Source organism: Lepisosteus oculatus, chromosome 13 (genome assembly GCF_040954835.1).
Source record: "Lepisosteus oculatus isolate fLepOcu1 chromosome 13, fLepOcu1.hap2, whole genome shotgun sequence".
Classification (NCBI taxonomy): domain Eukaryota; kingdom Metazoa; phylum Chordata; class Actinopteri; order Semionotiformes; family Lepisosteidae; genus Lepisosteus; species Lepisosteus oculatus.
The window spans coordinates 12261292-12285339 of record NC_090708.1 but is presented as its reverse complement, the minus strand read 5'-3'; the positions used below and the strand labels follow the sequence as shown (position 1 = coordinate 12285339).

At 44.0% G+C, this 24048-nt stretch overlaps 1 protein-coding gene across 1 annotated transcript; it reads left to right on the top strand.

Moving 5' to 3' along the window:
- The first annotated feature begins 2474 nt into the window (after window positions 1-2474).
- hdlbpa (high density lipoprotein binding protein a) lies at window positions 2475-22652 on the top strand. Its single transcript, XM_015361245.2, has 28 exons — window positions 2475-2582; window positions 6366-6437; window positions 8526-8640; window positions 8797-8960; window positions 9313-9531; window positions 9807-10013; window positions 10240-10455; window positions 10645-10851; window positions 11789-11896; window positions 12669-12773; window positions 13180-13258; window positions 13439-13578; window positions 13744-13848; window positions 14393-14506; window positions 14775-14861; window positions 15021-15152; window positions 15673-15891; window positions 16311-16532; window positions 16924-17142; window positions 17451-17589; window positions 17871-18019; window positions 18242-18346; window positions 18646-18780; window positions 19492-19635; window positions 19886-20065; window positions 20284-20400; window positions 20677-20814; window positions 21455-22652. The coding sequence occupies exons 3-28, from the start codon at window positions 8565-8567 to the stop codon at window positions 21542-21544; spliced, it is 3816 nt and encodes a 1271-aa protein (XP_015216731.1). The 5' UTR covers window positions 2475-2582; window positions 6366-6437; window positions 8526-8564; the 3' UTR covers window positions 21545-22652.
- The last annotated feature ends 1396 nt before the right edge of the window (window positions 22653-24048 follow it).

Sequence of the window (24048 nt, the reverse complement as noted above, 5' to 3'; positions counted from 1 at the left end):
ATGTATGTTTCCGGTCATTGTCTAACAGATACGGAGATCAGAACGCGGGGGACAGTAAAGGATATCATGCTGCTCTCATTTTTTTAGAACAGAAGATCGAGTGGAAAATGAACGTTTCCTGTAGACTCACAGCCAAACGTTTTCCACAACATAGCTCCGTTGCTTGACCCACAAACCACAGCCTTGTGCTTCCTCTCTACAATCCCAGATGCAGATCCGTTTGTTATCCTTCCATGCGTTGTGGTCCTGGTTTAGATACGGATGAAGTGACCTTTGAAAAATTCGCCAGTTCCTTCCAGGTCTCGAATATCTCTGTCAAACCTTCTGTATGTTTTTATTTGATACAAGCTCAATAATTGAGTTTGTCGAAGTTTGTTTTCAGTTTATTCTATGTATTATTATTCTGTTTATTCAATAATACGTTTAATCTTACTGTTGTGGGTCGTGAAAGATTTCCAGAAATGACTACCGCGCTTTGAAACGTATACAAAAGTGTTGCTCAAGAATTTCACTTTTAAAATGTGGTAAATGATTTAATGCCATTTATTTTTGAGGAAGAAACAACTTTTCGGGTTTGAGTCCTGGTTGTTGTTTTTTGTTTTAACAATGGTTGATTTCCAGCAGTATGAAAATAAGTATATATTCCAGATAGAATATGATATACATTGTCATTCCAGGTGGATGCTGCACATTGGTGGTGGCTTGCACCCATATCACTCTGCAACTCACAACTGGCAACCCGCTTAAGCGAAGCAGGTATGAGCCTGGTCAGTACGTGGACGGGAGACCTCCTGGGAAAAACAGGTTTCTGCTAGAAGAGGTGTTAGTGGGGCCAACAGGGGGCGCTCACCCTGTGGTCCATGTGGGTCCTAATACCCCAGTATAGTGACGGGGAATCTATACTGTAAACAGGCGTCGTCCTGCGGATGAGATGTAAAACCGAGGTCCTGACTCTCTGTGGCCATTAAAATTGGTGGTGGTGGAGGGGTGTCCCCATTACCTGTAAAGCGCTTTGAGTGGAGTGGACAGAAAAGCGCTATATAAGTGTAAGGAATTATTATTAAAAATCCCAGGGCGTTTCTCGAAAAGAGTAGGGGGTGTAACCCCGGCGTCCTGGCCAAATTTCCCATTGGCCCTTACCAATCATGGCCTCCTAATAATCCCCATTTTGAATGGGCTTTATTACTCTGCTCTCCTCCTCCCTGATAGTGAGCGTTCTGGCGCACCATGGCTGCCGTCGTATCATCCAGGTGGGTGGTGGTGGTGGAAGAGAGTCCCCATTACCTGTAAAGCGCTTGAGTGGAGTGTCCAGAAAAGCGCTATATAAGTGTAAGCAATTATTATTATTGGTAGCCTTTCAGAGCCACTATATTTTAAGCTAAAATGCGTTCATTCACTAGCCTGTGTGGAGCTGTTTAGACAGAAATAAATGTGGTTCCTATTTGCAAACGTTTTGGAAATGTTTGGTTCCTGCAGATTTTTCAGGATGCTGCAAATGAGAGCTTGAAATTATAGGTGAAACGGCAAAAGCTTTATTATAAACCAATGGAAAGAGGGAAAGCCCAGAATGCAAACCTCTTAGTGAAAATGAAAAAAATATGTCGGTAACACTACAGATAACGGAAAAACTGGAGGAAAAAAAAAACTTAGCAATATTGCTTCCCACAGCTTCGACAGTTGATGTGACTCGGCAGCAATACTAAATTGGTAGAAGCTAAAGCCTACAGAGTCGTGACCAAACAAAACGGTCCACTTTTCCTGCCCATTTACTTACCGTAATTGAGTTATTCTTTACGGAAACGTCTGTAACAAATCGGAATACCCTTTTACAAAAAAACGTTAGATTAAATTTCATTATGGTACCCGGAGAAAACGTCACCAAGTCAGAAAGATATAAGGCGTGTTTGTAGGATAGGCACGTCAGTTGTGGTGTTTGCTTAAGCGAATAGTCTCTCCAGCCAGACTGACGAAAAAAAATGCCTCATAATTTCCCAGTTAAATCGCGTCACGGTAGCGAAAAAAGCTATTTAAGTAAATGATACAGGCAACACTGTAACAAACGGAAGCTGCGTACCATGTAATCTGGGCTGTCCAGCAATTGGAAAATACTGCAGAAACCGTTTTCCTTGCCTCAAACCTCTCAAGGGGCCGTTTCTAAACACTGTTTTTAAATTAATAAGCCACGACACATTTGGCAATTTTACGACAACCGGGACCCGTTTACCTCCCCTCAATCGCCGACTGAAAATCATGTCTCATTCAGAGACTCAACAGATCGACGCTTGACTAGCACGACTCCTATACTACCACTGATACTAGCAACTACAGCAGCAGGACCTAAACATCGACGTGTACTTCTCACGAGTGTGTTTTCGCCCGTCTTTCCTATTTTCTTTTTTTTTTCTCGGGGGGGGGGGGTTGGGAGGAAGGCGAGATCAGCCAGGCAAGGCCGTGACGTGGCGGCGAGTGATTGGAGGACCGGCCCTGCTATAAAAGCAACTGGCTGGTGGGCCGTTCTCTCACTCTTGGAGGTTCATTACTCGGTTCTGCACCACAGAGGGCAGAGAGGAACACCAACACGAGTAAGTATGAAATTATTCCCAAATCTGAAACGGAAGCAGCCTGTTGTGTGGGGCCAGAAAGCCCAGGCTTCCGTATCTGGCGGTCCGCAGCAACGGTTGAGCGGGGCTGGTCGCAGGTCTTATTGTAAAGTGAAATCTGTACCGTGCAAAATGTGCATAGACTGGACTCCATGTCAATTTCCCCCGACTGATTCGCCTTGTACTGCCTACGTGGACTTTGTGCTAGTGCAGTTCTAGTGCTAGCCTCCCTTTGTGTGCATGGGGGAAAAAGAGGCCAACGAAATAATTTTCTTGTACTACATTGGTAGTGGGTAACCACGTCCTAGTCTCTCTTGGTTGCTCCTTTTAAAATTGATTGTAATTTTTTTTTATACAAGTTTGCCAAATGGAGTCTCGAGTGAGCAGGTCGCTACGTGTCACTATTGCGCAGGCGCAAGTCAAAGTTTATTAAAAGTTTGCTAAAGTCAGTTTTTAATTTGTGCCCGTTGAACTTTCACTTGGTGTGCGTATCTGTATGTATTGTACTTAAATTCACAGTCGTGTCTTAAGTTAAAGTAAATAACCGTCGTCTTGATTTCTTGGGATTTACGTTCTCAAGCTGCTTGTTTTAAGTTCTCCCCAAAATTTATATTTTTCCCTAGTTATCGCACGTGTTTTTCATTCAGTAAATTGGGTGCTTTTATCAACTTTATCGTATGATTTCGGTTAAATTCGCTTTTGTTTCAGAAGTGTAGGTCCTTGTCCCGTGTTAACGCTGTGCAAACATTGGGTAAGTGCAGGCTGTTGGTCAAAGCGGAGACTTGATGAGGTGGCCATCTGGTTGCGTGGTATCGACCTAGCGCTTGAATTGTTTTTTTTTCTGGAATTGGGTGTGATTGTGCTAAAGAAGTCCTGCGTTGTCTGTGACAAGGTGACAGGAATTGCTGAAGGCTGGTTCACGGAGAATTTGAGTTCAGTGTTTGCGGGACTAAGACGATCCAGGTTTAAGCTGACGTGTGCACATCTTGGTACACGACGGCCGGGCGGATTCGCACCGAACAGCTGCGTGATATTTGAAGTGATTAAGTCGAGGTTCGTTTCTAAGATTCGAAAAACGTGACCACTTTAAATTGAGCTGACCTTCATCTTTGGCTGGTTCATAACCTGACATTTTGTTTAGATGCAGTGAACATGAAGAAATGCGCCCTGAAGCGTTCATCTTCATTTCTTTATTGGATTGACTTTCCGTTTATGCAACTGTAAATAAGTTTTTTTTTCTCGTTTGTTAATGGTCCAATGTGAAAATCTGAATTTCTTCGTAATTGTCTAGTTTTGAAAGCCTTTTTCAGCGCCTGCTTTTGTTAATAGCGATGACAAAATGTCATTAGTCACTTGGCAAAGCAGTTAAAGCCAAATTTCATACTGAAGGTTACAAAATGCGTGAAAGCCAGTTGCCAAGCAATTAGATGCCACATTCTACCACAGGAAGACGAGACTTTCTCTGCAGACTTTGAACCACCAGCATTGTAGGTTACCTTCAAGATTATTTTTGGTGATTTGAGGAACATGGTGGTCTTGTAAGGCTGCAGTTGTACATTTTATAGGTCAGTGTTAAAGAAGGTTGTTTTGTCATCCTTCTGGACTTACTGTAGCTCTTGACTCCACCCAAGGAATGTTGGAGGGGGGAGACATTGAGATTCATATTGAGAGAAACAGTTTGTGGCTTCACACTACTTTAAAATGGCAACAGTAGGATATCCAACTTGTGGGATGTCTTAGTTTGGGTCTTGTCATTTTTTTCCTTTTACCATGGAACAGCCTGTTTTAATGGAAGGGGTTGCTTAAGTGTTCTGGCTCCTTGACCTGATGAGACTGAAGATCTGCCAGAGCACGCTTTCCGTCTGCCTGCGATAGATGTCAACTGAAAGTCACGTTGCGACCTCCTGTCCTGAAGGTGAAAGAGCTTTAGAAGGTGTCTCTGCCTGTACGTCACTGCATAACCTGCAGGTGGAGGCTCTTGCGGTTTGAGAAACTCCGATTTTAGGCCATTGCTTAGGCTAATTAGTCATTTTTTAGGCATTCCAGACCTGGCCTTCCATGACGTAGGAACTAATCAAGTGAGTGGAGTCTCGATATTTCTCCTGAATGATTGTTGCCATATGCTTGCTGCGTGTTGGGACACTTTATTGAAGCGCAATACTGCCTTTTCGTGGATGCACGAGTGTGATTTGCTGTTAAGAGGCACATTGTAATGTTCCTGCACCTGTGGTTTCTGGTTGGTAAGTGGTTTCATCCTGGTGTGCCTGAACATGAAACCAAGAAATGTACCGTGTTTACGGGGGGGGATAACGCGTCTAACTGGGGAGTTTCACTTTAACGAATGTTTAAATGGAGGGGGGTGGAGGGGGAGAGCCCTGTAGGATCATGGGGCTTCCAGGTTCTTTGCTTATTTCTGCCTCTTGAAACTGCAGAGTTGATGTACGCTGCACCCTGTAACTTCCTGCTCTTCCAAAGTATTTGGATCTGCGTTGCATATCTAACTTGATTCTGCAGAACCGTTTCTTAACTTTAAGTTGCTTAAACTTTCATTTTTCACCAAGTTTGGATCTTCAGCTTCTCTGTGGGATTATATCTTGGACGTTAATGCCCTTGAATCTCCCGACTATTGCAGGCTGGAAATAACCCGGGAGTTTGGACATTTGAAAGGTATATTTGCTGTGGACACCAGATAATATACCCGTGTTCTGTGTGTTGATTGAGACATGGAATAGCATCTCTTGTCAGGCCTGTTTTGAGTATTGGATTCTTTAAACCTGTTAGGCTTTCATTGCAAGAATACAAATTAGTTGGTTTCCTATGGATATTTTTTAAAAGTTGCCCTAAAGATCTTGAAAAGTTGATCCAGGTGAGTGGCCTCATCACTAATTATGCAAATAAGGCAGTTATGCTTGTAGAACATGTGGATGTATTGTAGGCTGACTTTTTTGAACAATAGATTGGACACTTCAGTATATTTAGCTGATCATTTTCCCTGCAGCCTTTTTAGGAAGCTGCCATGCTTCTCCTGTTAATTGGACTTTTGGCCTAGAAGCCATGATCACTTTCTAGTGGAATTCCTGGTTTTCCTCCTTTTTGAGCTGGTTAGTTCAAGGGGGCTTGGTGGCGCCCAACTTCTCGTCATGAAACAAAGCCTTTTGAGCAACCCTGCTCAATCTGCCCCATTCTGAAGGTTAATTGTCATCTTTTCTGTAGCCTGCCGTGAGTTTCTCTGACCATTTTTGAATTGAAGTGGTTGATTGAACCTCCCCTCCTCCTTGCTGAAAAAGCATAGCGGAACAAAAGAACCAGATAATTTCCATTGTGTGACAAATGTTACTGCTACTGCTGAATATCTGGTAGGTGTTAAACTATCAGGACTGACATCAATCTCTTGCCCTGAGGGGGTGGAAACTGGGTGTGAATTCTTTAGGGCACAGTACTCGCTAATGAAAAACATGTCTTAATTTGTCCTTGGATTTCAAGATACAGAAAATAACTACCACAGAAGGAACAAGATTACTGCTATTCTGTCCAGTATAAGGCTTCTTGGGTTCCCAGCCAATGGTCATCATACTCCTGACAGCCCGTGGAAGACTCAATTGGATGGCTTACCTCTAAAATTAATCAAACTTTCCCTTTAAGACATCTTTATACCACCACCATTGATTTCATTTTGGGGTTGATCCAATGCATTGTGGAGTATTTTAAAATGCATGGTTAAAATAGGAGAAAAGGAGATCATGACCAATTTATTCTGTTTCACAGGCAAAAGCTGGCAGGCTGACGCGAACGAACAGCTTTACAGGACGGATTATCTGGTAACTGACCATTTAGCTGGTAAGAGCTGCGTGCCGTCTCCCAAGTGTAGGATCACAACTTATGTGAACACACACACACACACCATTTCAAAGGACTAAGCATCAGCTGCCTATGGTTTTTCCTATTTGTTATGCTTTTCATTTGACTTGCAAAGGAGTCAAGGAGTATAAGTTCAAAAGTCTGCTTAAGCAATAAGCCTGACTTCTCCTGGTTTTTGTCAGCACAGACCCTTCCAGGTAGTTCTTTCAGGTTTATTTTTTGCCGTAATACCATGATTTCTTTGTAGAAGCAGAGTGCCCAAGAAACAAGGTTACTACAAGACGCTCCTTCCCAATTTTTTTTTTACCAGTGATGTAATTGGGTTATTAGTAGTAGACTCTGTGCGGTTCTTTTCAAAGTATTTCATGTTATGCTGGCCTCTGCAGTTTGCCTTATTTAGATATTAACATACTGATGCTTTGCCTTGACTTGCCCTATGGATTATTCTTGGGGTCAATAGCATTCCAGGAGGTATGCTTTGAGGTTTTAATTGCATGAGCCATTCTTGCATGATATCAACAATGTTTGGTCAAAAGCCCTTCTTGTTGCCCCAGTTTGCTCTGGTTTAAGAGTTGACAGAAGTGTACAGTGTTCTTGGCTGGGTCTGGAAATACAGCATGTGCAGCCCCTAAGAGGAAGAGGCCCAGTTAGGGGTGAATGTTCCAGCAAGCATGTGAAATGCCCCCCGTTTTCTTTGCAGATAGGTTCTTCTCAAGCAGCTCGATTCCTTTGTCTATAACAAAGTGTTATTTACTCTTGGCTGACTCCCTTTCACCCCTTTTTGTCCCTGCCTTTCAGTTGGTGGGTCTGACCTGGCCTTTCTTAATATGAACAGGTCCTGTCATTTTTTTTTTTCCAGTGAGTGGTAGTAGAGGGGGACATTGACCCTGAGGGTTTTACCCAGAGACAGTCATTGCTGACTGACAAATTCAGGATTGTCTGCAGGCTCTTCATCTTGGGAACAGGCTGCATCGCATGTTCCCTACATAGCAGATCTGAGTGTTTTTAATTTCTCTGAACGTTCCCTGCAAGTGTCAGCCTGAACGCAGTAATTTGATACGTCATGGAATTTAACTTGATGAGCATTGTGATAGAATTGTATTTCAGGGGTATATGTTTTTGTTGAACATGTGGTGTTTCTTGGATGTTACAGGTTTAACTGTACTATCTTCTAGTAATGCTTTGCGGTTTAACTTTCACTTTTTGGCTGCCGACCTGCCAGCATGATGGAAGGTGTTGTGAAAACATGAATAGGTTTGTTCCTTCAGCTGGGGGTTAGGCTGATGGGGAACATCAATAGATATGCTTGTTTTCCAACTGTCACTTTTGTTTGGAAACAATCAGTTTACATTTGAGGGTGGGTGCTTACCTGTAATTGAGCATTTGCATGGAATGAACATTAATCTTTTCACTGGTTTAAGGTGTGAATAATGTTCTTTGCTTAGTGCCTTAAATTTAACTTTACTTGTCTTCAAATTAATACCACCCAATACTATCTTAAATCCCTTTTATGCATCATTTCATGGTATCTTAGTACCACACTGGACCTTAATTAAAAGTAGTAGTTCTGGGTACTGAAATGAATCAAAGAGCTAATCCTAATCTGCCCATTTTAAGTAGTCTTTGCTCCTCTGATTCCTGTACTATCCTTGAAGGGGAGTGAGGAAACAACCTTTATTTTCCTTCCAGAATTCCAATTAACTGGACACTGTTCCCAAGTTAAGCTGAATCGCATTGAATTTTTCAGAACGGTTTGCATTTGATTGGAAGAATGTTTTGGTTCTTTTCTGGAAGAACTGCACACTTGCTTTTCTCCAGATGAGTGCCAGGGGTTCAGCTCTGTAGAATGGTCAAAGTACCTGGACTATTTTGAGAATGCGAGTTACGGCCTGCTGGAGAGAGCACGGGTTTGACCCAGCTGTGTTTGAGCTCCGTGGCCCAGACAGTCCCCCACGGGTGACCAGGCCCTTTTGGTTATTTCTCAAGTGGCGAAAGCACTTAATGCAATTTTCTTTAGTCTTGTTCATAAACCCAGACGGATTTGACCCGGATTTGTTCCATTTCCAGTGGCACACTCGGACTCCGTGTAAAAGTGGGATTTCGACCATGAGCTCTGTTGCCGTACTTACGCAAGAAAGCTTCAATGAACACCGCAGCGGCCTCCTGCAAGAGCAGGTTTGTGGTGAGTATTGCCTCTGCTGGCAAGTGTTTTTTGGATTTTCAGGACGTAATGCATTCAGGGTTAAAAGCGGGTCGTCTTGATTGGGTTTTATTTCTCAGTGTGCCTCTCTATGAATATGCCCGTTTCTCAGCCTTTGCTGTGTCCTGTTCCCTCTAGCCTCCCAGGGAGGGCCTGGCAGCTCGGACGATGAGGGATCCTTGCCTACCTACAAGGAGGCCTTCCCCCCTCTTCCCGAGAAGGCAGCTTCACCTGAAGGGGCACTGGAGCCTGCCAACGCCTGGACAAAGATCAAACCCATCCGGTCCTCCATCATCACCCAGGTAGGTTAGACAGGGGGAAGGGGGTACTTGTTTGCCACCTGGTATCCTTGCTTAGTCTAGGTTAAACTACAAAAGACCATGGGTTTTAAGTCCTTTTATTTGTCCTTAAACACTGCATTGTCTTAAGAGTTGGAAATAATTCCTCAGCTCTCCTCCATAACACGCATGAAGCGTTATTGATTCTGGGTTTTGGAACACCTACTCACAATGTTCTGAGTTGGATGGGAGATTTATACAGATGCCTTCATTCCAAGAGTTTGGGAATTTTATTCCACATCTTATAGGAGAGAATCTTTGCAAAGGATTTCAAAACTTGACCCATCAAAACTTTTTTTTTTTCCCCCATGTCTAGGTTTTCCACGTACCCCTGGAAGAGCGCAAGTATAAGGACATAAACCAGTTTGGGGAGGGGGATGATCAGGCCAAGATCTGTGTGGACATCATGCAGAAAACTGGAGCCCACCTGGAGCTCTCCATGGCCAAGGATCAGGGCCTTTCCATCATGGTGTCTGGGAAACTTGATGCCGTCATGAAGGCCCGTAAGGAAATAGTCTCCAGACTGCAGACTCAGGTCAGCCCCTTATTTTGAGCTTGCTTAGTTTCTTCTAAGTAAGAAGTTGTTGACTTTTGTACATTTCACTGGATAACTTGGATATCTGCTAGTTGAATGAGGTTTTTCTCAATTGGAAAATACTTTGAGCTTATTCTTTGATGCAAGTGAAGAGTACATCTGCAAGAAGGGCCTTTGGTATTGGTTTTCCCTCTGGTATTTTATGGAGTCAGTTTTCTGTGACTGAAATAATCACCTGTGATGCTAAGTGTTCTCTATTGCCTCCCCCCTCCCAGGCCTCTGCTACTGTGGCCATCCCGAAGGAGCACCACCGTTTTGTCATTGGCAAGAATGGGGAGAAGCTGCAGGAGCTTGAGCTAAAGACTGCCACCAAGATTCAGATCCCACGGCCTGATGACCCCAGTAATCACATCAAAATCTCCGGCACCAAGGAAGGCTTGGAGAAGGCCAAGCACGAGATCCTTCTCATCTCAGCTGAGCAGGTAAACCAGCTCTGTTTATTCTAGTACTTAGTCAATTTGCAGAGTATTGTCATTTCCATGGGAGGCTTAAATCACTTGCTCTGTTCATGTACATTTTAGGACTTGATGTTTTTAAATTGGCTTGTTCAACTTAAGTAGACTTCCGTTTAGGTACTGTACCATCCAGTCTGTTCTATAAGCCTTTCTGCAATGCTCCAGTGAGACACTGTTTTCTTTGTTCTCGCAGGACAAGCGTGCTGTGGAGCGGCTGAATGTGGAGAAGGTGTATCATCCCTTCATCACTGGTGCCCACAACAAGGTGGTGAGCGAGATGATGCAGGAAACGGGTGCTCGGATCAATGTCCCTCCGCCCAGTGTCAACAAGACTGAGATTGTCATCACTGGGGAGAAGGAACAGGTGGCTCAGGCTGTGGTTTTGATCAAGAAGGTTTATGAAGAAAAGGTGAGCCTGTCGCTACCTGCCCAGTGCTCTTTGTATTTGTTAAAGCTGTTAAATGCAATGTTTAATAAATCTGGTTCTTTTAAATCTTTAACCTCTCGCCATCTAATGTTCCTGATTAGGTATTCTAAGGATGTACTTTGTCAAACTGACCCAGTTTTCCTCTGTCCCCTCCCCTTGTCAACCATGCAGAAGAAGAATGCCACCACTATTGCGGTGGAAGTGAAGAAGTCTCAACACAAGTATGTGATCGGCCCCAAGGGCAACACCTTGCAGGAGATTCTGGATAAGACGGGCGTCTCGGTCGAGATCCCACCCACTGACAGCAGCTCTGAAACAGTTATCCTCCGTGGAGAGCCAGACCGGCTGGGCCAGGCTCTTACGGAGGTCTATGCCAAGGTACAGGGATGGGTTGCAGCAGCCTCTGGTGCCGTTTAGTTACTAATACCTCTTCTTGTAGTCCGTATTAGGAGTGGAAGCTCAGGTTATGTCACAATATGCGCCCTTGTGGTCTCATGCCTGTCATATGCATGTTCCCCCTTAGATCTGCAAGGGTTTGGGTGGGCCATTTCTAATTCTCACAAGGTTGCTCAGGGGTACCCCCAATGCACCCTTTGTGTCCTTCTCTGAAGTCCACAAAGTCCCAAATTCTTTCCAGAATGGTGAAGTTTAGTTTTCTAAAATGTAGAGAAGTTGACAGAACATGTGCCACCCTCAATAATTGAGCTTTTTTGTAGTTTTAAAACTTCTACTTTTATCAAGAAACAATTAGGCTAGTTGTACAAAGCTTTGAATAAGCAGCAGTATTGACAAGTTTTCTTTGCCTGTTTTGAGTCAAGCTTGGTCAACATGAGTGAACATCTGTTCCTGCATAAAAGTAGTGCCGTACAAGATTAGTTTCTATTTCGTCAAACTGCACGGAGAATGAAAAATCTTTTAGAAACAAACTCTGCAGGTGTGTACTTAGCTACTAGAAAGGGAAGCGTTTTGAGCTGTGTAACCAGCAAGTGATGTCATGCAAAGGTTTTTTTTTATAAGGGTGCACCCTCGCATGTCTGTGCACTTTTAAGTCCACACTTGTGCTACGTCACAGAAGTGCAGACTTGGAGGAAGGGCCTAGGGCTTAGTGCAGCATTTGGGACATGGCCTCAGTGAAATAAGTACAAATGGCCAGGCCTTATTTGTCAAAGACTAGAAGGATATGTTTTAGACTGTTCTGCAAGTCTTAACCTTAATACTTCAGTGTTATTTTTAAGAAATGGTTTTGGGGCAAGGAAATGTAGTGTAGATCCTGCGTCACTTGGTGATGAACTACATTTTTTTTAAATGTTTGCAGGCGAACAGCTACACTGTAGCCTCTGTCTCGGCACCTTCCTGGCTTCATCGCTTCATTATTGGCAAGAAGGGGCAGAACTTGGCCAAAATCACCCAGCAGATGCCCAAGGTGGGTGGTCTTTCACATTGCTGCATGGTACAACTTTAGCTTTTAAGCTAAAAAGCTGACCAGTTTGCTTAAGGATGAGTGGGGATTAATTAAGGTACAAAAGTATTAGGATAAGTGTATTGCCGAGCCCTGAAGGTCAGTTGGGGTTTTGCATAAGGCAAGCTAGTTGGTGTGGACATGGGACATTCTCTCCCTGGCTGGTTAGGGTTGGGATGAAATTTGCTCAGCTGCAGGTGGTAAATATAGGGAAGTTCAGGGTATGGAATTTCTTTCATATTGGAATTATTAACTCTCAATTTGAAAAGGATGTGCTATAGCAGGAAGCTGTCAATCAAGCAAGATTGTGCAACTCAAACTGCTTTGATATAACATGGCTTGTAGTGTTTCTTATTCATGGTAAAGACTAACTTTATTTTTGAGTTGACAGGCTTTTACCCTTTTCCCCCAAGGAGGCCTTTTTTAAGATGTAATTTTGCATTAGCTTATGAAAAGTTAACTTTGCCTAGTGTTTGCTTTTTGGCTAATGAAATAGCGTGAAATACTGAAATAGCAAATACAGTTCTTGTATTATAAACTGAGTTGGGGTTGTATTGTGGGTGGGCGTACTCATGATGTCTTGTGGGAGTGGGCGGGCATGGTCAGATTAGCAGGAGTGGGTGATGTTCTGTGTAATGCATAGGAGGTTCTTCTGATTATAGGCTATTATTTTGGCATATTACTGCTTACAGTTTAGATGTATTTTACTTTTTATATGCTGGTGTATGTTTTGTAGGTGCACATAGAGTTCACAGAAGGGGAGGATAAAATCATCCTGGAGGGCCCCACTAAGGATATGCAGCAGGTCCAGAGCCAGATTGAAGCCATTGTTTTGGACCTGGTAAGTTTCTGCTCAGAAGTGCTGGAAGTACACAGGAGATGGTTAATGTTGCAGGTCCATTGTAAAAGCTCAATGGTACACATTCTCCAATTTTCAGATTCTAAATTTAAGGTCAACTCCTTGCTGCTTTACCTTAAGTTGTGGTGTATGTTTTAAATGACCAGGAATTTAATTTTAGTTTACTCTTGTCTGCTAGCTGGAGTATGATCTGAAACTTGAGCACTTGCCAACAGATTTTCATGAAAGCTCAAATGGCTTGGTATGCATGCAAACTGCTGTTGGCCTCTTTAACACAGGTGTGAAGATGGCATCATGTCAAATGATTAAAAGACCTCACAACTGTGAATGTACTCTTTCTATCATTTGACGTTAGTGAGGTTTGTTGCCCGTTTTTTTTTTGTTCCAGGTAAGACGCATGGATTACACCGAGATCTCTGTTGATCCTAAATTTCATCGACACTTGATTGGGAAAGGTGGTGCCAACAGTAAGTGGCTGATTCATGTGCATGCTGACAAGGTCAAAGGGAAATGTTACTCTAATGCCTTTGTTGCCATTCAAATGCAAGAAAGCCGTTTAAAGTGCCTATTATGAAGTGGCCAGGTGGCTAACGGCTGCACTTAATGTGAAACATGGGCACATCAGACTCTCCTCTTGTGCTGTCTAGTTAACCGTATCAAGGACCAGTACAAGGTGTCGGTGCGGATCCCCCCTGATAATGAGAAGAGCAACCTGATCCGCATTGAAGGGGACCCCCAGGGTGTACAGGAGGCTAAGAAGGAGCTGTTGGAGCTAGCGTCACGCATGGTGAGACTTTATGGTTGGGGCCAACACCCCATGGTGTCCTGGGCTTGGTTGCCTAAGTGGATTTACTTCTGCAGGATGCTCTTTTAACAAGTGTAAAGGAGGCTTCTTTCACACGTGTTGTGAACTCTTGAATGGACTGACAAGCCGTCTCCTTCACTGTTGTAGGAGAACGAGCGTACAAAGGACCTGATTATTGAACAGCGCTTTCATCGAACTATCATTGGGCAGAAAGGGGAGAAGATAAAAGAAGTCCGGGATAAGTTCCCTGAGGTGAGAAGTTGGTGCATTTGATATGCAAATGTCCCTCTTTAATGGGAATAGTGTCCTTTGGGAGTACGTCTCAAGCTATAGAGCCACCAAGAGCCTACATTGTTTTTATAAGTTAACTGGGTTGAACATTTTAATTAGACTTAACTTGAGCTGTAAAGACTTACTAGAATAAACGTGGGGCCAGAGTAGTGAGTGCTTCAGGCAGGGTGACCTTTAGTGAATATGTATAAGGAAATGTAAGCTTGGTTCATCACAATCCAGGCTTTTGTTATGTCATCTAAAGCAATCCAAAATGGGCTAGTGTGTTGTATGTCCCATGGGTACAAAGGAAAGAGTAAAGGTTTATTCCATGCTGAAAGAGAAGAAAGGAAATGCAGCGTTTTGGGTGTGGAGATTTGGGTGTCTGCGTTTCCTTTTTCTTTCAGCATGGAGTAAACCTTTACATGTTCCTTTGCAGCTGACGCAGCTACGTACTTGAACTACTTGTCCCCTTGGTAGCTGAATGCTCCATGTAACTAAAATGTGATTCTTTACTGTTTTGAAGGTTATCATTAACTTTCCTGACCCGACGCAGAAGAGTGACATTGTGCAGCTGCGTGGCCCCCGGACTGAGGTGGAGAAGTGTACCAAATTCATGCAGAAAATGGTGGCTGAAATGGTAAGGCATCCTGTTGCCTTTCCCCCTTAAATGGGGAATTAGAAAATGTCAAACCTGCTGTGGCCACTATTTGCAAGTCCTGCTCCATGATATTCTAAACTGAGTACTTCTATATCTGTTAACTGCTACTAAAGTCTGGCCTTGCATGTTGGAGGAAGATCAGGAGCTGAATCACTGGATCTTGTGTAATCGAGATCTGCAATCAATCCACAGACCTGGGAGATCCTATGCCATTGTGAGGTGGATTAAAATTTCTCTCCTCTTTCAGGTGGAGAACAGTTATTCTGTTTCAGTTCCCATCTTCAAACAATTCCACAAGAACATCATTGGAAAAGGAGGAGCAAACATCAAGAAGGTAGGTCATTATCTCCTTGTGGATATCTTAACCATGTTGTAAAATCCTAGTTTGATTTGCCATTGGGATAGTGGAATAAATCACGACGGAAGTGCGATGAAGTAACTTGGTGTACGGTGATTAGGCTTCCTAACATCTCTGTATGCCATTCTTCTTTAGATACGTGAAGAAACGAACACTAAGATTGACCTGCCAGCAGAAAACAGCAACTCTGAGGTCATAGTCATTACTGGGAAGAAAGCAAACTGCGAAGCTGCCAGGAGCCGTATTCTAGCCATCCAGAAAGAACTGGTAAGTTACGATCACAGACATGTGTGCAAGATCTGCTATACTAGCCATGTTTTGTAGGGTTAACATAAAGATCTGCAGACTTCACTTGACTCTCCAGAAATGGCCCATTTAAACTCTACCCTGCTAGTTTTCCTATCTAAGCTCATGCATGTAAATGTCAGTAAGATGTGACTTGATATGTTCCATGGTACACTAGTCCTAGACCTTTTGTGCAATAGAACTGTTTTGCAGACTGATAAATGGATTGGCTTCTCACCTGGAATGCTTAAACTGTCTGCGCTTACCGTAGTAAAATCCTACAGAGTAATCAGTCCTTTAACAGTTCTGTTTGTCACTTGATTTTTCTTCTGGGATCTTTCACCTGTTTATCAGGCCTTCAGTTAATGCAACAATAACGGCAATAGTTTTTTCCATGTTGGCCAATATTTTTGCATGAGGAAGTTATTGCTCACGTTTTCCTTGCGGGGCTGCCCTAGCTGTAATGGTACAATGGTTTTATGAAATTCTTGGCTCTCTGTAGGCGAACATCACCGAGGTAGAGGTTTCCATTCCCTCCAAGCTGCACAATTCCCTGATTGGTTCCAAGGGCCGCTTTGTGCGCTCCATCATGGAGGAGTGCGGTGGAGTGCACATCCATTTTCCCACTGAGGGCTCCGGCATTGATACGGTAACCATCCGTGGCCCGGCTGAGGATGTGGAGAAGGCACGCCGCCAGCTCCTCTCGCTGGCCGAGGAGAAAGTGAGTAGGCTTCCTCTGCTGTGTGCAGGTCCAGCTTAGGGCAGCCCTCTCCTAAAGAGGACTGAGTTTATTCCAAACCCATTCATTTTTACATCACTGGTCTCCTCTTTGCACAATATTTCTGAAGAACGGGCTTATAACTTCCGTGACCTTTCACTGTCCACAAACTGATTTTGCTCAATGATTACTTTTTTTAAGTAGGTTAACATTTTAGTGTTTGCCTTCCTTCCACCTTCCCCCCCCCTTTTGGCAACCTTACAGTTTGTTTTTCTGAGCTTAATCATGTGTCTAGATGATGGGCCGAAAGGTCTCATTTGAGTCTTCTGCTTGCCACACCTTTTAACTTCAGGCCTGCTTTAACAGTGCGCATAGTTCAGTTGCTTGGGACAAAGAGGTTAATGTCTTTCCTGCACTTTCAGCAAACTAAAAGTCACACGGTGGAGTTGCGTGCCAAGCCAGAATACCACAAGTTCCTGATCGGCAAGGGTGGTGGGAATATCCGGAAGGTGCGTGACAGCACAGGAGCTCGCATCATCTTCCCCACACCGGAGGACAAGGACCAGGAGCTCATCACGGTGGTGGGCACCGAGGAGGCAGTGCGTGAAGCCCAGAAGGAGCTGGAGGCCCTTATCAAAAACCTGGTAGGCACCCTCCCCCCCCCAGCTTCTGTTAAACATTCCTGCTTATTATGGGTTTGCAGTTGTTGCATTCTTTTCTAATCGGTCTTCTCCTTTTCCATACGAGTTAGCAAACCTGTTTTGAAAATTTTTGTAACTAGCTCTGAGTCAGGTGGATGGTGACATCTTAATTCCAGGATGAGCTTCTGTTGTGGACCATGGTGAGTAAATGCCTTAAGTGAACAGATTGACTCTTTGCAAACGTTTTATTTTGCTAGTCCTCCCCCCGATCTACTTCTACACCATTTCATGATGTACCCTTCTTGTTCACACCAAGTTGGTCCCCAGCACACTTCTAAATTGACAAAAGTGTAGGGTGGACACGTGTCATTTTCCTGCAATGCCTGTTTTCCAGGACAATGTGGTTGAAGACTTCATGACTGTGGACCCCAAGCACCACCGCTACTTTGTTATCCGGCGTGGCCAGGTTCTGAGGGACATTGCCGATGAGTATGGGGGCGTCATGGTCAGCTTCCCTCGCACGGGGTCCCAGAGTGACAGGGTCACACTGAAGGGAGCCAAAGACTGTGTCGAGGCTGCCAAGAAGCGCATGCAGGAGATCATCGAGGACCTGGTGAGTGGATTGTGGGATCAAATGGGCGAAGCTAGCTTCAAATCTGGTCCTCAAGGCTGGTCATGAACTTATTCCTCTGACTTGTAGACAGTTGTTTTTAGGCCAGGCTAGTTGAAACTTCAAGTTTTGAACCTCGCCCAATTTCACCAAGGTTTACTTCTGAAAGTCTAAAACCCCATATCTCAGCTGCTTTTTTTTCCCCAACTAGGTAGTGGCACGAATAGTGGTGCAATCATGGTTTTGATGGCCCCTGCTGCAGATGTTAAAATCGACTGAGTAGCCATTGTGTTTTTTTTGTTTTATTCCAGGATGCACAGGTGGTCATGGAGTGTGTGATTCCCCAGAAGTTCCATCGCTCCATCATGGGTCCTAAGGGCTCACGGATCCAGCAGATCACCCGTGATCACAATGTACAGATCAAGTTTCCAGAGCGAGAGGATACTCAAGGTAAGTCTTCCTGATGTGGCAATGCAGTGGAGGGACTGCCGTTCAGTGACTTCTCTTACAGGGACGCATTTGTTTTGGGGGGTGGGGGAGTGGAATTGCTGATCCTTAAGTTTAATATATGGGCAACCATCACAAGGAGCAAAAATCTAATATTAGCCATATGAGAAGCTGTACAATTTTATAAAATTCTGAAGCAGTGCTTTGCAGAGGCAAACTGATTAGCAGTCCATTACCTAAGAAGGGTCTGCAGTTTTAACAACCTATACCTTTGTGTGCTACAGCTGCCACAGCTGAGCAGCCCGTCCAGGAAAACGGTGTGGCTAATGGGGAAGTAAAAGAAGCAGCTGACCCTGCCACTCCCAATAAGCGTGATGTCATTGTCCTGTCTGGCCGCAAGGAGAGGTGCGAGGCGGCTGTGGAGGCTCTAAAGGTCAGTCCTGTTACAGAGAATTAAAAAGAAAATAGATCTCTACACTTAGTTTCTCTTATGGAAGGAACTTTTTACTTTTACGAGTAGGAGTTTTAAGACTGATTTTCCATGTTGACATGCCAAAGTCCAAAACCACATTTATTCAGTTTCACTTCTTCAGTTTTGCCTTGAAGCCCCTCTTGGCCAGTTAGGTGAACCGTACCTTCATTTCAACCTTCGCAGGCTTTGGTGCCCGTCACTGTGGAAGTGGACGTCCCCTTTGATCTTCACCGTTACATCATTGGCCAGAAGGGAAGCGGGATCCGCAAGATGATGGATGATTACGAGGTGGGCCTTCATCTGTGATGTGGCTAACCTGAATCTATGGTTTGGCCTCTTTACCAAAAGCCGTTGGGTAAAACAAATCCAGCTCATTTTTTTTAATTTTAGGTCCAGTTACTTGTACGTTTCTAATGTCTTCAAATTCTACTGTAATGCACATGGACAGCTGCCAACACCTTTGCCTAAAATCTTACTTTTTATTAATCTTGCATTCTATCCCTCATTGTTTACTTGGACTGTTTATCTAGTGACTATATTCTTCAGTTTTAGCCCTGTATATCTACCTGGCTTATTTTGTTCCTCAGGTTAATATCCAAGTGCCTGCTCCTGAGCTACATTCTAATATAATAACTGTTACTGGCCTGGCCTCCCTCTTGGACCGGGCTAAGGAGGGCCTCCTGGAGCGCGTGAAAGAGCTCCAGGCTGAGCAGGAAGAGAGGGTGAGTGAGGCGTGACCTGTGCCATGCTGATGTACGTTGACTTCTCGATGAGCTGAAATATTCTATATTAATAAAAAAAAAAGTGGAGCTCTTCTGAAGCCCCTCCTGAATTTCTGTACCAGTTTCAAACATTAAGCATCCCAGCTACAAATCTAGTTTGGTTGAGACTTTTTTTTTTGCTGTGGCTTGTAACAAATGACCTATCACAGTGCTGAATCCCAACTACAGTGTTAAATGGATTTAATATGCAAACTGATAAATACAAGCTACTTGTAGACCAGACATTGTGCCAACATTTGCCATAGCATTATTTTTTAGTGAAATGCTGCGTTCCTTAAGCCGTTGGCTTCTCATGCCACACAAGTACCAATTTGTAGCAATGGACTAACTTTTTGTAATGCGATCACCTTCTTTGCAGCCTTTAAAATGAGCTGTGCAGTGCTCCATTGGGATTTTGAGGAGCCAATGTTCCATGGGTAATCCTGAAGCAAGGGGAGTTTTCTTTCACAAGGGTTATGTGGTACGCAGGCAATTCACAGATACCCCCTTGTCTTTCAATACAAACGCATTACATTTTTAAAGCAGGAGTGAAATACAAATATTTGTGACATGGCAAATGATCGCAAATACAAGCAGTTTAGGTTGCAAACTGGCTTTGGGGACATGGGTGTATTTTGACGTTGGTTCTCGTTGGACTCCTTTTGTCTTTAGGCCCTCAGAAGTTTCAGGCTGACCATCACTGTGGACCCCAAGTATCACCCAAAGATCATTGGGCGCAAGGGTGCCATCATCACTCAGATCCGCAATGAGCATGACGTTAACATTCAGTTCCCAGAAAAGAATGATGAGAACCAGGTACAAAACATGGGTTCTGGGCTGTGGAGTCGTCACCAGTTTTTCCTACTCGATCTATGTAGTATGACTTGAGTGTGGGGGGGGAATGCATTATCAGCTTGAACATGTGGACAAATCTTGAGGGTGGTTTAGATGGATCAAAGCGTTATAAACTGTCTATTTAAGTTAAGCCATTGGTGCCCAATTTTGTGAGCTTTATTTTTTGTCTTCCTGCCTTCAGAAATGTCAGTGTTTTGATTGTGTCTTGCAGGATCAGATTACCATCACTGGCTACGAGCGCAACGCTGAAGCAGCGCGTGCCGCGATCCAGCGCATTGTGGACGAGCTGGAGGAGATGATCTCGGAGGATGTCACCCTGGACCACCGTGTCCACGCCCGGATCATCGGGGCCCGTGGCAAGGGCATCCGCAAGATCATGGACGAGTTCAAGGTCAGGAGTGCACGATTTGATCTCGCAAGATTGCGAAAGCTGCTCTGATTTCTAGAGTCTTGTTCAGGGAGTTATTCTGCAACTACAGGCACGGAACTAAATATCTGGGCTTGCCTTGTACTTCTAGTTCATTTGACTTGCAAACGTGCATTGTAAATACATTTGTGAGGACACCCCTCTTCAGAGCAGTATTCAAAACTTTTCTGCTAAATCTCCAGGTGGACCTGAAGTTCCCCCAGACTGGAGCCGCTGACCCCGATGTTGTGACCGTCACTGGGCTTCCTGAGAACGTGGATGAAGCCATTGACCACTTGCTTAACCTAGAAGAGGAATATGTGAGTTTTCTGAAAACACCTTAACCTATTTTTGTTGTAAAATGCTGTTAGATTTGTTCTGTTTTTTATCCTTCCCCGAATTCATTGTATTTAAATCATTTATGATGTGGTATCCTGGAGATTGAGACTGTTTGAAATAAACTACACCTGTATAGGCAAATGGTCTTAAAAGGGCAGTGCTATTATTTTACCTACAGTCTAAAGTCACTGCAGTATATGCTTTATTGAAAGTTTTTTTTTTATAAGTATATTCATACTTTCGTATGTTCTCCTCAGATGGCAGATGTTGTGGAGAATGAAGCCAAGCAGGCCTATATGAAGCCTCGGGGGGCTTCAGCTGTGGAAGAACCACGTGGACCATCCAAGGGCTTTGTGGTGAGAGAGGCACCCTGGGCTTCTGCAAGCAGTGAGAAGGTGAGGGACCTCATGACTGAGCCACAGCACAACACCATTGCTCCAATGGGTGTCTTAACTATCTAGCTCAAGGACAGTTTATTGGGATGTGCTGCCCAATAGGGTGTTTGCAGAAAGAAAGTGGTAAGGGGACAGCACCTTAGTGCTGTAGTTGATTTCAGCTGTAAGTTGATGTAGGCTAGATGCTGGTGTGCCTGTCGCAGTTCTGCGCAGGCTTGTGCCCTCTGCTGCCCGTTTCGCCCTGCAACACCTGGGGCGCGTACCCAGGTCTCCGGCGTAACAACAGGGAACCAGCCGCATGAGCTAAAGGAGACCTCCCCCAGCCCAGGCAGCTGAGGTCCCCGCTACGCACAGGGAGGGCGATGATGTCGCCGTATCTGAACTAGCTCCGGTACACTGGGAGCTCCCTTAACCTCGAGGTTAAAGCTTGTTGTTCTTGGTCTAAGACGTGGTCCTTTTCTACTGCGTCAGGGCATTGGTCAATCAAGCTGAGCCATCAGCTCCTTGCCACTTCCCATGCATCATGAAATCTGAGGCTGGTGGATGCCTGTAGAGAGCCTCCTTCTATATGAGTAAACTGGGGTGCTAAGGACTCTGATCAGAATGTTACATAATGCACATCTTTCTTATTTCTGCCTAGGCACCTGACATGAGCAGTTCTGAAGACTTCCCCAGCTTTGGGGCACCTATGGCTCCCAAATCCTCTCCATGGGGTCCCAAGCGTTTCTAACCTGGAAGTTTAAGATGGATACAGGACATCCACCCCCACCCCATCTCCCCCCACAGCCCTCCCTCTCTCTCTCTGTTTTTCTCTCTCTCTCTCTCTCTTACCTCTGACGCTGACCTCGACCCTTAACTCATTCCTGCAGCAGCCCATGAAATGTGGACCTCCCTCCACAACTTGATACTTGTTCTTCAGGAAGCCATGTTCTTTCCAAGTATAAAATATTGTGCTGTCTAATGGTGAAACTGCTCTTTAATTCTAAGCTGTTGCTAAGGTGATGGAACACACTTGCTAAGGTTCAGTGAACTGCCTGAGTTGCCTTGGAAACAGATGTTGGGGTTTTTTTTTTACTTTGATCTAGCAAGTGAGCTCTTGATTTTGCACTTTCTCAATGAAGCAAAGTTTACCACCACTTTCATAAGTAATGGGCTGGTTGTTACAACCACCTGTAATCATACAGACCCTCTTACTGTGTTGTCTGTGTACCCCTAGGGTGCACTGAGGAAAGGCCTGGCTTAACTGGCTAATGTTGTTAACCAGGCTTAATTTCATAAGATGCAATCTTGCTGCCAGGGTCCTAGAAAAAAACCTGTTGCTGAATTGAAGAATTTGCATTTGCTAAAGCAGCAAGGAAATTGAGCAAGTAATACACTACAGAGCCATATTTCACTTCTAAACTGCCAGGTCCTTTGTTTTATATTCGGAAGCTGCTACTTTTGTCCAGTTCCAGGGACCCAGAATTCTACAGGGTCAGTGTGCTGCCCTTATTGTGTACATTACTGCCCTCCTACAGCTCAATGTTTGTAACTTGATACTCAAGACTGGTTGTCTTCTGTTTCTGGCCTGCTCATTCTAGTCATGTGAAGCTGCAACTGTTGTGCAGCCTCTGTCCCCGCCCCTTCTGAGAGTCAGTGTCCAATCCCCTTTTTCTTGTCTTCCAGTTGCTGGGCAGATTCTTGTTTCCATGGCAACAACCCTCTTATCAGCCTTAAAAATCAAAGATGAACAATATGCAAAAATGAAGTAAAAATATACAAAGTATAAAAAATATATGGATAACACTGGAATTTTAAATGTCCAAAAAATAAAATAAAAATGGAAAAACTGCTTCTTGGCCTCTTGTTCTGGAGTGTTTTTTTTTCCCCTCATGTAGAGCTTGAATATTAAATCTTACAGCTAGCTTGTACCTTTTCATTAATGGAAAATACCATCCCATGTTATTAATGGGGGGGGGGGGCTTTTCCTGAGCCAAAAACAGCCCTCGGATCCTCAAGTCAATTAGGAAATCCTGGCCTCACAACTGCATTCCATTGATGCTTCCCTAGCACCCTCACATCCTTTCTATCCCCAGCACCATTGATAACTTACCCACCTTACAGGCTGATCCCTCCACTGGTACTGTTTTTTTCCTGACTGCCCCTTCATCTCCATTCGCCGACCACCTCATCTCCGTAACCTCGTACATCGCTCCAGCAACCTTGTTTACTGCATCTCTTGCGGAAGATGCCAAGCTACCGCCATTGCTGAAATATGGGTAGTGGGAGACCGTCTCGGGGATCATGTCAGGCCTCTGAGGCTCAAAGATCTCTCCATGCCCGAAGTTTCTCATTTTGCCTCCAACGGCTGCGATCGTATTGATCTCTCCGTCTGCGTTCTCAAAGAGGGCTTTCAATTTTTTTTTTCTCGGTTTACCCTGGTGTCGGGTGGCGGTTGGTTTTACATTTAATGCCAGTGTTCTCCGTGCGTTTGTGTGAACAGAAAATAAAATTGTCACTTGTATCATACCTTAGAGTTGCGGGTGTAACCTTTAAAGAGCGAACATTAGCAAGTAACTGCCTGCTCTTTTTTTTTAAAAAAAAGGCTTTAACAAAAACGTTTTAATCCTTCCTAACTGTCCTTTTTAAAAATGTGGCGAAATGATCAGTTTCTCATTGTGTCCTTTTTAAATTAATATGCAAATCGATGGCTGTTTAAATAGTTGACCTGTCATTTGAGATCCGTGTTCTAAAAGGCTCGATTACCAATTTTCTGTATTACAAGACCATTGTTTTTATGCAAATAAATGCGAGAGAGAACATGTTTTTTTTTAAAGCGGCAGTGGCACTATATACTAAATTGACCCAGGTAGTTTATAACTCAACTGTAAAACAACATTGGAAACTCACACATGCGAACCACGGAACTACTGAAAATATTTTCAGCTAAAATAACTGAACATATATCCGAGGTCTTAAAAATCAGTCATTATCCATGTCGTCGTATTTACATGGCTCTTGCGTGCAAACACAGTACGGTCAGGTCACAGCCCTTTTCATTTTTGTTTCTGATCAATCTTGGGTGTAGAATATAGCGTGAGGGCACTCGGAACAAAAGCACGACTTGACAAAGGCCCTCTGCCGTCTGAAAGACAGGCACGTGTCTTCGTGAAATCGTCTTATTTCTCCAGGCCGAAATCGTGTCTTTTGCAGTGTGCAATGTTATGACCCAGGACATGTTTGCTTGTCCAATTT

Bases quoted from the DNA above. Each gene is read 5' to 3' on its own strand.
- hdlbpa (XM_015361245.2), top strand. From the start codon at position 8,565: ATGAGCTCTGTTGCCGTACTTACGCAAGAAAGCTTCAATGAACACCGC. The intron at 8,961-9,312 runs GTAGGTTAGACA...CCCCATGTCTAG, and splicing joins GGTCCTCCATCATCACCCAG to GTTTTCCACGTACCCCTGGA. The intron at 14,862-15,020 runs GTAGGTCATTAT...ATTCTTCTTTAG, and splicing joins GAGGAGCAAACATCAAGAAG to ATACGTGAAGAAACGAACAC.